The sequence below is a fragment of the Astatotilapia calliptera genome, chromosome 6 (genome assembly GCF_964374335.1).
Source record: "Astatotilapia calliptera chromosome 6, fAstCal68.1, whole genome shotgun sequence".
NCBI classification, from domain to species: Eukaryota; Metazoa; Chordata; class Actinopteri; order Cichliformes; family Cichlidae; genus Astatotilapia; species Astatotilapia calliptera.
Window position 1 is genome coordinate 14,464,247 of NC_137427.1, and position 15,246 is coordinate 14,479,492.

The 15,246-nt window shown below is 39.7% G+C and overlaps 1 protein-coding gene across 2 annotated transcripts; it reads right to left on the reverse strand.

Annotated features, from left to right (window-relative positions):
- Window positions 1-1,235: 1,235 nt before the first annotated feature.
- LOC113023952 (centrosomal protein of 95 kDa) lies at window positions 1,236-14,995 on the reverse strand. Of its 2 annotated transcripts, none has more exons than XM_026170454.2 (21): window positions 14,815-14,995; window positions 13,952-14,080; window positions 13,134-13,241; window positions 12,806-12,916; window positions 12,244-12,364; window positions 11,474-11,592; window positions 11,046-11,251; window positions 10,208-10,268; window positions 10,023-10,090; window positions 9,634-9,851; window positions 9,362-9,491; window positions 9,132-9,249; window positions 7,775-7,980; window positions 7,432-7,527; window positions 6,452-6,602; window positions 4,301-4,470; window positions 4,130-4,204; window positions 3,692-3,844; window positions 2,963-3,109; window positions 2,804-2,875; window positions 1,236-2,122 (listed from the first exon to the last, which is right to left on the reverse strand). In XM_026170454.2, the coding sequence occupies exons 1-21, from the start codon at window positions 14,837-14,839 to the stop codon at window positions 1,946-1,948; spliced, it is 2,661 nt and encodes an 886-aa protein (XP_026026239.2). In that variant the 5' UTR covers window positions 14,840-14,995; the 3' UTR covers window positions 1,236-1,945. The 2 variants fall into 2 exon arrangements, with proteins under 2 accessions (XP_026026239.2, XP_026026241.2); XM_026170456.2 differs by having other exon boundaries at window positions 9,362-9,488; window positions 14,815-14,986.
- Between the last annotated feature and the right edge of the window lie 251 nt (window positions 14,996-15,246).

Sequence of the window (15,246 nt, forward strand, 5' to 3'; positions counted from 1 at the left end):
GGCCTGAGCAGAGGCCCAAATGTTTCCAGCTTCTTGTTGCATTTTATTCTACTTGGCAACAGATGACTGGAGGCGATAACCAGCCCTCAGATACTCTGAGGGCTTAAGATTATTACCTTGTATGGAAGGTGTTATCAAAATGAGAAGTTCTATGTCTGTTTATAGCTATTAAAGATGTACGATTAACTGTGAATTTAATGGGGGGGGGGGGGGGCGTGTACCCCACTGCTTTATAAGTATCCACAAATCCAAAATCTGGCAATGGCTACAAGCAGTGTGCATTAGTAGCAAGTTTCCCTGTCAAAGGTGATGATTTTAGTTTGACTGCTGCCTGGTTACCCATCAGTGGCAATGCCTTTAAAAAAAAAAAAAACCTTTTCAAGTTAACCCAGACTAGTTTGCATAATGACTGGAAATCATTATGCAAACTAAGGGCAGACAGGAAGGAGATAATATATCCAAAGGCCTCTAGATTTCCCAGTTTTCCTCTGCATGCCATGGTAAATGGACTGGTAGTTTAATGGCACTTGCCCACTCCCACAGAGCACTCAGAGATTTTAAATGCTTTTGCTGATCAATCTCACAAACGTTGATGGAGCCTAGTACACCTGACAGTTAATGTGCCAACACCCCTAACCGAATTACACGGGTGGATGAGTTATTTAAAAACACACCACCTCACTCAGAGTTGTTATGAAGGGGGAAACTACCCAGAGATCAAACAATTAACCTCAGCACGTATCAATAAAGTCAGAGTTTGGAAACTATTTTCGTGGTCGTAGTTTTCCAAGAATAGCTACATAGGCAGAGACCACCTCCACTAACTTCTGTTGCACATCCAGTCATGTAACAGGCCTGAAACACGACAAACCATTCATTTTAGAAAAGATCATCAAGGGTTACTCCTGGTAGGCTTTCAAGAGGTTAATGCTCTAATGCCGTCCATCTTAACATGGGGATTGAAGTCTAGAGGTTGCCCCTGGATGACTTGAACTGCTGACTTTCAAATTAATATATGACCTAGTCTACGTCCTGAGCCAGTCTCCTCTTCACTTTAACCAAAAAAATAAATAAATAAATCTTACCTCAGGTTTAAAACAGCAACTTTCATCCTTCACAGTATGTTTATGATCATTCAGTTGACTGTATTAGGCATCTATGTATCATTCAAGTCACACTCACACATTTAATAGGTGCTGACAGTCGTTGTGTGTGTGCTCATAGAAACGATACAGTGTCAGTAGACGGTGTTTTTAATGGAGGAAACCTTTGTGCATCAGTCCAAAGCTTTCAAGTTCAGCTGAGGTTAAAAACAAAAAAAAAAAACAATCACAATTGAGCTGAGGAAATTAAAGGATCATTAAAGACTGATTATCGCTACCCCCGGTGATGAGAAAGCAAACCAGGTTAATTAAAATCCAAACATTAAAGTTAAAAAATAAATAATCCACTGGCATGGTTAAAATATTAAGGAAGATGTTGCACATAAAAGGAAAAATGTTAAGAGTCGTCAGTCTGTGACGTTCATACTTAACTTTGCATCTGTGGTCCTTATTTGGCAAGAGGAAGAACATTGCTAGGTTTTTTGCTACATTAACAACACAAAGACTGCACAGTGAAGGAGTTAAAACATTCTTAGTTATCAAGTACCAAAAACCCACCCAGAAAGAGTCCAAGGTGTCTTTTTAAGATCAGCAGCTGAGGTGAGAGCGGAAGAGCTAGCCAAACTAGCCAATAGCTACATTTAGTCAGAGTGTGTTTAGTTCATCAGTAATCAATAATCAGCACATGAACAAGTTCTTACAAAGAGAAAATCCTTTTCCTGTGCAAAGCTCTGAAGGAGGACGCCTTAGTAGATCGTACTGTTCATCGAGTTCTCGTACTGTTGGCTGTGAATGGCAGAAAGTCCTTTGATTCAAACCAGTCAGACCAGAGTCTTCCTTGGTCAGTGCAGATAGCTAGTGTTGTACTGGAAGGAGGCCATCCGAACCCGATTACGCAGCCTCTGGATCTCCAGCTCCTGGAAGTAGTCGTCCTCGTTGTTCTGGATTATGATTCTTTGCAATTCGCCGATTTCACGCTCCATCCTGGAACGCAGCTCTCGCTTCATCTTCAGCAGTGCCTGCGGGGAAAAAAAGAAAGAAAATAAACTGTAAATCTTTAAATTATTTAAATGATTGATCATTTGTGTTTTCTGGCATATAAACTGTGTATGTTGTTTGTCCTGCGGTTTCCATGACTACAGTGCAACAGCAAAGAACTGTGGTTTATGAGGATCTCTAAGAGTGGACTGAGAAAATTCAGTGTAATATATTTAGTTTTGATATGCTGCATACCATGCACAGGAAAATCTGTGGATTCACATGAAATCACATAAAAACTCTACACAGTTTATACAATTCCCTCTTGGATGTCCTACAGCTGGGACCCAGTTCTGTCTTCATCCTGAAAAACTTCTACTAAAAATAATTTCAAATCGCTGCATTTCCTTTTATACAAATGCTTTTTATGGTTGTGAGAAACTGGGTGTGCAAAAAAAAAAAAAAATGTACAGTTGATGCTGCTGCCTGGTTTTGACAACTATTTGTTTGGATTTCTGGACAATTGCTGCGGTACTGCATTCTCTACCTGCAGAGCATGCAGGTGAGTTTAAAGGGTGCCCTCTGCTGGACCGTATAGCAAATTACATTGATTTCTTTAATGCGTTTTGACGGGATCAGGTGCAATTTGAACATTTAATTTTCCTACTTTCTAACAAATATTTAAATTAACAATAAGCAGCAGTAACAAGTATATAAATTACCTTTTCTTGAGCTTTTTTCCGAACCTGGATGTCCTGCCGCTCTTGTGCAAGTTTTTCAGCTAGCAGTGAAAACTGAAAGAGAGACAGCACGTCACCGACTTCACCTGGAACGGGTGTGTCGTCGCCTTTATTTTGAAATGGCAGAAAGCTGCATCTTACCTGATCTTTATAATAGTTCTCCATGGACTTGATCTGATCCTCGTGTCGTCTCTGCTGTTCCAGTCGCTGCTCTCTGGCATAAGCTCTCTGCTCTCTCAACCGATTCTTCTGTATCTCCAAACCCTCGTCGAATAGCTGCCGAAACATCTGCAAACACACACAGACACACTTTAGTCATCACTCAAATTAGCCCAAACTTTACTGAAGTCTACTTGATAAATAATAAATAATCTACAGCAGTCCAGTAACTATAAATATCTGTTGTAAACCTTTTTTCATTTTCATATTTATCTATTTACAGGGAGCTGCTGAAAATGGGAAAATAAGCTGGTGGCTCAAATTTCCTGTACTGCTCCTTTCAAACACCCACACCAGTATTTGATGTTAAGAATTTTTCAGGGCACGTTTCAAACTTTATTGCTTAGAGTCAGAAACAGTCTGGACTCAGGGGACATGGATGAGGGTACAATGGTAGGTACGATATTAAGTCCACTGTAGAAAGTAGAAGCCGTCAAATAAATCCAGCATTTACTGTTTCAGCTTGTTAACTGAGATCAGTGGATACATTTCTACCTTTACAGCAATAAAATGTCTTTATGCTGTCACATGGTGAGTTTGTTAATATCACATCAGGCACCAGCATGCACATTTTTAAAACAAAGAGGAACATCATGATTATGAGTAAATAATTACTTGTCTTTAGTCCTAAACTGTCCCTTCAGTACCCACCCTCTCCTCCTTGGTGCGAGCCCTCATGAGGCGGGCTCGGTGCTGAACATGATAGTCGTTGTGGTACTTCTTGGCTCGAGCTATCTGCTGTCTCTGGTCCCTCAGCCTGTTCTGCGTCGACTTCTGCTGCTGGATTCGCTCTTTGAAGTCTCTCTAAATGATCGAAAGGTCAGTTAGAGAAATGCTGTCCAGCACAGGCAGGTAGAGCATGTGTCCTGCACTTTTTTTTTTGCACAGCAACAGGACGCCATTGCAGAGCCAGCTTGACTTTGGTGTCTTTTATGTTGAAAGGTTTGAGAAATGATTTTTACTCAGTGTTGCCAGGTTTTTGGCACCTGCACCAGACGATGTTTGGTCGAAATGTGTAGGATCAGGTTTAGTTTTGAAAAGGGGACAGCAGTGGACTGCAGTGTAACTGTCTGATATGTTAAAGCTCACCAGGCGCCTGCTGTGGTCCTGTCCTTTATGAACGAGCTCAGCCAGCAGATCGTGTTTCCTCTGAGCTTCCTCCAACTGGAAGTTTAATTACATATTTATTAATGAGGCCATTCATCAGATGATCTAGTACAGGTCAAAAATGCACCAGACATGTAATGACCACTGTCCTACCTCTCTGGAGAGTTTGCTGCGATGCTGACTGTGATTGGACGACATTACGTGGAGTCTGTCCACCTGCTGCATTTGCTGCTCCCACATTCGACCCAGGGCGTGAGGTGAGATGTGAAGGTGAGGCAACTCATTCCGGAGCACCGGGAGAAGCTCATTCTCCATTATTCTCACTGTAGAGACACATGAAGCACAGAGAAGAACATTTATTTATTGTTTGTGACAAACTAACAACTAACGTACTTCAGTGCAATCCTCCATTCAACATATCAGTCTCTTTTATTAGACTCCACGGATGGCATTTACTACAATAAGAATTAAAGTTATACCCATTCCAAAGCAGATTAACCAGAAACGTGTCTAATTGGATTAAGTCTTTTTCTGTTTACAACTCAAACATCAGCTCAACAGGGAAGCCAACATCAAACCTGGTGTGTGTGCCTTTTTATGTGGGGCTTTACAAGAATGTCATTACTTGTCCTATATCCAGACACTTTTCATCTTTTCTTCAGATTCTAAAGTTAGACACAGTGAGTAGCTCTTCAGAGGGACATCATCAGGTTTACATGTCAACATTATGTGCCTACACGCCCAAGGGGTGGAAACTTCAGCCATCACAAAGTCACAAGATACTCAACATTTATGTCTGGAAAAACTACCACAAATTACAGGAAATGCAGCTGATGATTCTCTCTTTTTGAATCTCAGATAGAAACCTGTGGCTCAAAAAGAGATACTAGTTGAACCATCCCCAAGGAACCCAGTAAGGAAACTAGATTAAACAAAAACTCAAAACCACAGTTTTAAAGGTTAAACTAAGAATACAAGACTGCAGAACAACTCTCACACAAAATTAAACTAACTCTCTGTTTAGAAGTGGTGCAAGTTATGTAAATGTTATTTATCAGCGAATTGAAATCTGGTATGAGTGTGCACTCATTATCCGAGGATCACAGGATATAGGATATTTCCTAAAGCATTGTTTTCCTTGACCTCATTACTTTTTCTAGCAAAGTCGGGGGGAGTGTTAAAGAAAGACAGACAATAACAGAGGTTCACTTCCACACAACAAAAGCAAATACAGAAAGAATAGTTGCAATGTTTGAGTGTAACAATAATACATTATGACCCGGTCTGTCTTAAAGTATGTGTTTTTGGTTGGTACTGTTGCCATGGCGACAAGGAAGTAAGGGACCAACCGTCAGGTCAGTTCAGATGCACACGGGCGTTGGTGAATAATCTACTTCCATCTAATTTGGATTCTCTGTGCATCACTATGAATGATTTACACAGCCAAACCTGTGTAATAGTCATGCATAACATGTGATATTTGCAGTGTGGAAGATACAGAGGCGTTGTAATATCTGTGTCAATTTATTGGTAAATGTCCACAAATGTTTCAGGCTAGTCTCTTCATCTTCATTCTTAGCATCAAGAAGCAACCCACTGACAAACGGAAACAACAAACACACAAACGAGAACACTCACCAAAAGAGAATCATTGCTTCAGCATGCCCAAATCTTCTGAATTTAGACCCATCACCAAAACACTTTTTCCTTCGCCATTTTTAAAAAATATCTGTTTCTTCTCAATCTAAAATCAATTTGCCAAACGTTCCATATCTTCAACCATTTAAAGGCTATGAAGTTATAAAGACATTATAAAGACATTAGCATCCTGACATTAGTTTAAAGACCTTCAAGTAAATCTGCCAGAGAATTAAGTAAGCAGTGATCACATTCAGCAACTCTTTCTAAGCTTTGCTTTACATCATTCAACTACACTCAAGTACTCTGAACTCCATCCTCCACTCCACCGTCTCCTGTATTTCACCATCTGTAGATGATCAGTCCTTTTGTTTCTCAGCTCTTTTTTCTGATGCATTTCAGAAAAGCTCCACATTACACAGTAGATGAGGAGTCCATTCAGCTGATGAAGACTTGCCTAATGTCCAACAGAAAGTGCTGCAGCAGCAAACTCACTTGGTGTCCTTACCTCTGAATCTACCAGAAGTGCTATTTCTGTGATTATCAGAGGGCCAGCCAGCCCGAAATACAAACATTCATAAAACCCAAACACTGGTTAATGCTAAAGCTGAGTGATCACAGCCAAACAGAACAGTTTCCAAACCCTCAGCCTCACCCACAACTTACTTGATGGAGCTTTCCTGGGAGCCTCCAGTCGTCTCTGCCCTGGAGTGGTTTGTGCAGTACGCTGTGATTTATGCTGAGCTTTCACTTTAGCTGGTGAGGGTCTGGGGTCTGGCGAAACATCCTTTAGTATGGCCTCTCTGTATTCTCGCTCCTGCACACACACAGTCCTAGTTTAGTAAACTAGAACAAACGACTCTACGCTCACAACTAAACAGAAGGATTCACAGAGATTAATATAACTGCTTCTTTAACATTTTGACATATTGCTTTAAAAGAGTGGTCTCCAACCTTTTTTGCGCCATGGACCGGTTTATGCCCGACAATATTTTCACGGACCGGCCTTTAAGGTGTCGCGGATAAATACAACAAAATAAAACTAGTACCGGTACCGAAAAAAAAGAAGATTTATTCATAACACACGTGAAAAGACCCAGGAAAACCGAGTTAACGATAAAAACGATAACAAAATAACGCTGAAAACCGATAAAAACCCTGAAAACCATACATTTCACACACGAGCCTCAACTCTCGCGGCCCGGTACCAAACGACTCACGGACCGGTACCAGTCCAAGGCCCGGGGGTTGGGGACCGCTGCTTTAAAAGGGAAATCTTGTTGTTTATGTTTATAAAAGTCTTAAGTAAAATACGCCTAAAATTAAGGGTAGTTTTTATTTTTCTAGTAATTTTTTTTCATTTACTTATTTGGAAATTTTCTTTGAATGCATCCCAAAACATTTACTGTACCATAGTTCACTGATTTTTGTTTAAATAGATTCAACTTTGTATTCTCTGTGAACCAATATGCTTTCCCTCCGCAGACATTAGAGATTTTTTTTTCTACTTATGTTATCTCAAAGGTCTACCTATTTTTTAGAATATACCATCTTTTTTTTCTTCTTTTTTTTTTGGACCCAGGGTAGGTTTTACTTTTTTAATAATTAAATAATCTTTAACAGAAAACCGTAGATTTATAACTTACAGCTTCCTGAGCTTTGATGCGAGCCTTATCTAACTCTTTACGTTCTTTTTCTTCATATCTTTTTAGCTCTTCCTCGTACGCGTCGTTCTCCAGATACTGAAAAAGAGAAATAATCATTTTATTTTCAAAGCATATGAAAGTAATCAAGCAACTTCACCATATTGCTCACATTTGCGTATGGCATCTTTAAATTTGCACAGTATATTTGCCAAATATGACATTTTTTTTCAGTTGCAAAAACGTTCATGACTAAATTTGATCATTATTGTCCTTTAACTACTCTTAAAAGTCAGTTTAGTATCTAATTGATTATCTTGTAATATTTAGTACACTAGTACTGTACCTTGTCATGTTTTCTGTGAGATGGTCTGTGGTGTAGCTCTCCTCGCCTTGATCGATCAGACGCTGTGAGTTTGGACTGTCTCCCATCATCCAAGCTAAGAGCCTCTGCCATCACATCCTCCAGCTGTCCCTGCAGGGAACGACGGACTCGTGGAGGGGAAGGGGATAAGGAGCGTGCTCGGTGGGTAGACTCAAAATCAGGTGCTCCTGAAACAGTTAAATGTGTATTTCACCAATTTCATTAATTTGCATGAGATCCAGAATGGTTAAGATTAGGGATGGGTATCGTTTAGGTTTTATCCGATACCGGTGCCAAATCGGTACTTTTGAAACGGTGCCGGTGCTTAAACGGTGCTCAAACCGGTGCTTAAAGAATGGAGAACACAAAATTTGTCCAAAAACCTCTCATGTTCAGCTGTTTTTTTTTGTAAAAATATAACAATGTTAGCCTTTTCTGCAGCTATGGGGCATATATGGCATCACTCTTGGCTGGAAGCAGTGCTTAAACAATGGAAAAAACACAAACTTTGTCCTAAACCTCTCATGTTTAACTGTTTTCCACTTCTTCTTTGGTCATTTTAGCCTTTTTGGCCAGGGTGAAGAGAGTATCTGCCATCAAACAAGAAGACAGCCGCATGTAACTACGACAGTGTTTGCTAGTTCACCTTACATGCATTAATGTAATAACGTCGTTAGCCTACTCAACGTAAATCACACAAGAACAACATTAAGCTACTCACGCAGAGTAGAACGGCTGCTGCTGCCATCAAATACGGCGCATTTCTCGGCTTTTAAAAAAACGCTATGCATCGCCAGGTGTTTCATGAGATTTGAGGTGTTACCTCCTTTGACAGTATCACAGTATCAGCTTAAAGCACTTGTTGCTGCTGAGTTTGCATATTTTGCTGTGAAGTACAGCCAGACTTTTAACCGCTTCGCCTTGGACATTTTTAATCTGTAGCTCTGCGCTAACAGAATGTACGTACCTGGCCCCGCCTACTATCCTCGGAAACGTAAAACGATTGGCTAAAAGTGTATCACAGCTCAGGAAAAAAAAGCACCGAAATAAAGCACCGAAATGTGCGCTGCTTTTCGGTCTGGTTACTACCGTTTATGTCAGAACCGGTGCCATCATGGCACCGGACACCGGTACCCATCCCTAGTTAAGATAGTATTTTCTAAGAACAATATAAAGACCTACAACAAGATTTTTAAAATCAACTGGAAATCCTTTTTTCACCAACCAGGCAATGTGATGTGGTAAAAGTTAATAATAAAAGTTGTGGCATTTGTTAGTAATTTACTGTCAAAATTGAAAAGAACAACAACAAAGTTTGTGCTCAAAAATGTGTGCACACCTGTGTCCTGTCTTGAAGTCCTGCGACGCTCCATGATGCTGTCGCTGTGGTGCGACTGCTTGTCCTCCTCTCTGACCTCGGTGGACTCTCCAGTTTCCCCCAGAACTCGTTTAAGCATCTACATTAATTACACAAGACTTAAAATATCGTAACCAGTACTCACTCGAGAACAGTGACACAACTGAGTTGTGAACTCGCTGATCACTTCAGTCAACTAAATGCAAACATACCTGATCGAGTTCTTCTAGTCGATGGGAGAGGTTTTCAGATATCTCATGCAACTCTTGTTCTGCCTGCTTGTTCCTTTTTCGATTATAAGACAGAGGCTCTTCAAAATCCTCTTGTGCTGTCCTGCTACTGCTTGGCCAGGGCAATAATATATAGCATAAAGAAGATAGTTAGGAAATCAAAAGCATAACATTCACCACACTGCCTCCACATAACAATCTGAATCTGTGATAGATTCTGTTTTTTCCCCATAGCTTTCTTCTATTCGGTTTACCTCTCAGGGTGAGTTACAAAGTCTTCCTTGAGAGCAGTTCTTTCTCTACAGTGTATCCTTCTGTCCTTTAATCTTCGTGTGCAACTCAAATTCTCCTCATCTTCCTCTTCAGTGTCTGGTGGAGAAGGGGTGGCAGGTGTCGTCCCATCTTGCAGGGTGAGGAAAAGCACATCTGGTTGTGTTCGGAATAAAACCCTCCTGGGACCTCCGTTAGTCGGCTAAGAATAGAAAGAAGAAAAGCGTCAATTTGACTTAAACTGTGTATCTGAGTATTACTGTACATGCTAATTAACCACCACATCTAGCACACAAGTTTACAATTTACCATTAGATGGTATATTAAAACTGTAAAATTGGTACAAGTGAAGTCTTACTGCTTGCACTCTCACCTCCAGTGTCTCTCCCTCCACTTCTGTCTCAACTCTCTGCTGGCTGGTTGAAGATTTCTCACTTACAGCTGAAAATTAAACAAAACTATGTGATGCTTCACTTAATCTCCAATCATGTTTTCATCACTTTCATCACAATTCACTTGAAATTGTGTCCTTATCGACTGTGGTGTGCTTTGACTCACCAGGGGACTGGCAGTGGGTAGGAGACTGTAGTCCATTAGTTTCAGCCACTAGTTTTGAAGTCTGTGAAAAGAGGAGTGAAAAAATAAGGAGAAAGCATAAAGAGTTTTAGGCAAAACTGAGCAGAAGTCATTCACATTCATTACAAAGACTTAGATTTAGCACTAAACATAATCTGCAGCACTCAAAACTCAACTCTACAAAATAATCAGAAACCTAAGAAGGCTTTTTAGAATCTAATATAAGGGCTGATAATCAAAGTACAAAAAAACTACTCAGAAGAAAGATAAGGGAAAATTAACTTGGTGCTTGTTTCTGTGTACTTTGTGCTGTAGAAGGTCAGACTCACGTCAGACCTGTTAGCATAGATAGTTTTACAGATCACAACAGTGTAAACATGGCACTTCCTGATTCCAGAGACTTCCTCATTAAGTGATGAACAGATGTAAACCGACTTGAAACATGCTGGAAAAATGCTAATCTTTTAGCAGATATTATCTTATAACCAAGTTCTGCTTGCAGACAACAGATACTCAAAACACAAATATATATAAAGGTTCAGCAAGTGAATGTTGAAGACATTCAGAAAATGTGAACGTCAAAATGAAGTGCATTACTGGAGTAACTTATGTTGTCAGAGAAGCCAAGTCAGCATAAGCTCATCCTTCCTTTATTTGAATTGGAGTCACCAAAGTGGGAAGTGTGTGTATGATAGGAAAAGTATAGAATATTAACACAACACACCAGTTGTAAAACTTTGCATGTCGTTTTAAACTGCAGTTCACAGCAGACAGAACACATAAAACACTTCAACCTTATCATACTGTATTTAAAGGATACCTCTGTAGTGATGAGGCTGACTTCCTCCTCTGTGTGCTGTTCTTTGACACCAGCAGCTGTGGGGAGTTGATCGGGTAAGTGAGGGCCTACAATGGGAGTGTGGGGAGTGTTGGACTGGTTTGGTGGCTGCAGTGCAATGGCTGAGTATATTGGTTCAGTCTGTGGAGCTTCATCATTGTCCACAGGACCAGAGGTGGTTGCTGCATCTGAGGTTGGGGGAGGGACAGCCAGTCCTTGGATTAAAAGGTAGCTCACCTGGACTTTTAATAAAGCATCAAACTGTCTATGTCTTCTTATACATTTCCAAAATATAAAACACAAAATTTTTTGAAGAAACTGTGGAAAATTATAATTTTTTGTTATATGTACAAAGAAATAAAGTATTATCCCCAAAACAATCACTGTCATTGAGGCAAAGCAAGCCTTACCTTCTTTTTTATCTATGAATGTGCGCGCAGACACGCCCAGCCCGATGAGCTCGCTGGCTGACCCCACCTCCTCACCATTCCAGGAGTGGATGGACTGTTTACTGGACTGGACGGCAGACCTGAATAATGAGAGCATTCAGACTGTATCAGATTAATTACCGACAAGTTTTTCAACTTTAACAAGCCACCTCTGTAATCTTCACAGCACGTGCGTATCTCTCTTTCTCAGATGATTAGAGTGGGCAACCCATAAGGACAAATTTCTACTAAATTCAACTGCAGCACAAGAAGTCTAGAAAAAAATTAAACTTAGACATTAAAATGCCAGTTAATTATATTTTTAAGATACAAGGCTTAGAAAAGATTACCAGTAATTATAACGGGTGTGTAGAATGACTCAGACACGTGCTGTATCAGTACTTTTGTTCATTTCTTATTATTCTTAAAAAAACATGAATATTAAGAGTTCTGAAGAGAATTAATAAAGCAGTGGTCCAAGCAGCACCATAAAAAACTCAAACATGTTTTGATGTCTTTCATCTATTATGACAGCCATTAACATTTTATTATTTACACTGCTGTTAAAAGGCTGCTGTGTCAACAGGGTGTAGAGCAGGATGTGCTCTAAAGCTGAATGATGGCGGTCTGAGTCATCAATATCAGACCTGTCTGTCAGTGGTGTTTTGGTTCATGGGAAGAAAACAAACAGTAATATTCTTCTACATTGTACTGAGACTTGTGTAAAGTCTATAAAACATGTCTGTGCTTACTCTGCACTCGATGACAAGGACGCCACCTCCAGCTTTGTCTCCTTCTGCTCTGTAGCATCACATCCAGGCGGATCATTGATGTCACCGTGTGCATCCTCACTGAGACTGCCATTCTGCTCCTCTGAAAAACACGAATTTTGCAAATGACAGAGGTAGAAACAGAAAAGGCACTAATTTAAAAGAGAGCAAAAGTAGTGATAACAACATGTTTCATGGAAATTTAAAGAGAAACAAACTCATACAGAGTCAGAAACCCCCCCTCACCAAATGTCAAAGCGCTAACCTCAAAGAGTCACAGTTATAAATGTCTGACAAACACTAAAAAAAAGACAGATTGTAATTTTACTACTTAACTACTCTACTCAAACAAAGAGAGGCAGGAGTGCAGCTTTTATGCCTCCTAACAAAAAGCATTTTATAATGTATAAAAACACTACAAAAGTCCTTTAGAAACACTAAGCTGTGCCACTATAGACATTTGAAATCATATAGTTTTAATTGCCTTTCAAAGTAAAAGCAAATGAGGAAAAGATGAGGGAAAGCAACAATTTCATTTTCCTACCACTGTTCGGCGACCCGTCATTTATCTCCTCGTTCAGATATTCCAAGAGGCCATCAAAGATTTCCAAGAGGTTCTTAACCGACTCTTTATCCCCTCTGACAACATTTTCTCCTGAAAACAAACTCATACTCATTAAAGTCTTGTTTCTGCAACATCTGCCATGCAGTACAAATTGAATGACTTTCATGATGATCTCAACTTCATTTAAGTTAATGTTGCACAGATGTGAAACAGTGATTCATATTTGCGCTTCTCTGACATGCACATTCAAAATTTTAAACCTATATTATTAACTCCTTGTTTTTACAAATTATTTTTTTTCTCTTACCTGTAATATGTGAGAGGCTGATTTGAAGGTAATCCAAGGACAGAGAATCAATCACACATTGGACATTGTGGACATCTTCCTCTTGACTACATGGCACTGCAATATAATCTAAACATATAAAAAACAAACAAGCATCTGATTAACCAAATGCTCAATGAATTAATTAATGCATACATGCTGAACTTCCCCCTTCAACTTAACAATAAAGAAAACAGGGTCTTAGAAAGCAATCTTACAAAACTAATCTCCCAACTAAAGTCATAGTTGGACTGTGCAATAATTTTATTTTAATTTGAATTACAACTTTTGCTTCCACATATAATGAAAGTTAAACAATTATTGTTCTGGATTATATGTTTTGCAATAATTCACTCATTTCCCTTTTAGCACATCTTGTCTTTTACTTTTGTCCTTCCATGAAAGTTCAGTTAACTCCCTGTAGCAAGTGCAGTCCAGTTTTTTTATTTGTTTGAATTGGTTTGTTTTTAAATTTTTATTTATCCAGGTTTTTCTCAAATACTGTGAGTACTTTTGTTAAACGATTGTAATGTCAGTATTGTTTAAAAGATTGTAAATTTGATTAATGCCATAGTACTGTTAACTCTGGAACTGGAATTTCTCTTAAGACTGTAGCCCCCTTACTTGATTACATGATTACCTGCAACAGTAATGCCCCCCATGCTCCGCCATCTATAGACATTAGACATGTCAAAATCTCAAGATACTGAGTTACAAAGGTATGAACAGAGAGATTTTTACACTTTTGCTTAAAAAAAATGTAAAAGTGGACATCTGCCAGATCTGTAACTTCTTCTTACCTGGAACTTTCTCCCCCAGGATGTTCTCATACAGGGCAATGAAAACATCTGCATTACAGTCCGTAAGTTTCTTCAGCCTCAGGTTTACGTGACATTTGCTGAGAAGATCATTTGCCACATCAACCCAATCTGTAGACAAAAAAAAAGAGAAGTCACGTTCATTCATATAACAGCAACTCGAGAACTTATTTCTCTGACGTAATCATGGAGTATAAAAGAAATTACAAAAGCAGAGCCCTTGTCATCACTTCGAGTGGAAAACTCGCTTTAATTAAAAAAAATACATCGAGGTTATCGAGCATGAAGAGTTTAATTAACTTTTGTATAACTCATTTCAATGACATTAAGTGGTTCTTCTATCACAACGCCTTTTAAGTTTGCCTCAATCACGACCGCCCCCGGCAAACTTAAGTCTGAGAGCGGGGCGGGGGTAGTCTTTACCTACTATCTACGCTAGCCGCCGGCTAAAACTGTTGATTTGATGGGAACAAATTAAGTTTTAAATAAATAACATCAGTAGTCGTGTTTTGTCCTGAAATCAAAAAACTATCTAAATTTGTCTGCCATCTGTTTCGTTATATTTTATGTTTTTTACGCAACTTCACCGGCTAAGACAACTCAAAAGTAGCTAGCTAAGACTGCTAATGTTTGCTAACACGAACGTGAACATTTTAAGAAAACAACATAAGCAGAGCCCACGTTTTCATCTCTGGTTCTCTCTATAATATATGGATAAATCGCTTATATCAGCCAGGCTTACTGACAAGTGAGGAGTCGCAACTTTAACCGTGTGCTAACGTTAGCTCTAAGTCAGCGTTACGTGTCATTAGCTTTCCTCGGAGTTGGAGGGTCTTCTGCCTTACCTCTCTCTCCCTCCTGGGTTCCCATGAAACAGCTGTCTGCAGCAGGCAGATGGGGCTGACAAAAATCTACTAGCTGTAAAAGAGAGTCCTGTAAACGCCTGGACCGAGCGCTACAATCCGTTTTGTTGTGGTTTTCGGTAACTGGGAGAAGGAACCATCGTTTGAAAGTGAAAAGTCTTCTGATTGGACATTAGCTCGTTCTTTGTTTCCGGAAGTGCCTTTCGATTGGTACGTACCGCCCCCTACTGGTACCAATACTCCAACCTCCATAGACAATGACAACAACAGTACCACGAGGGGTAGGATTACAAGTAAGTACATCAGAAGGACTGAGGTGTCCTTCTGATATCGTTCTCGTCCTTCTGTAGTGGATATCTTGGACAAAAGATGCTGAACATATAGCAAGCAGAAAGGAGGAAAAGTGGAAGACCA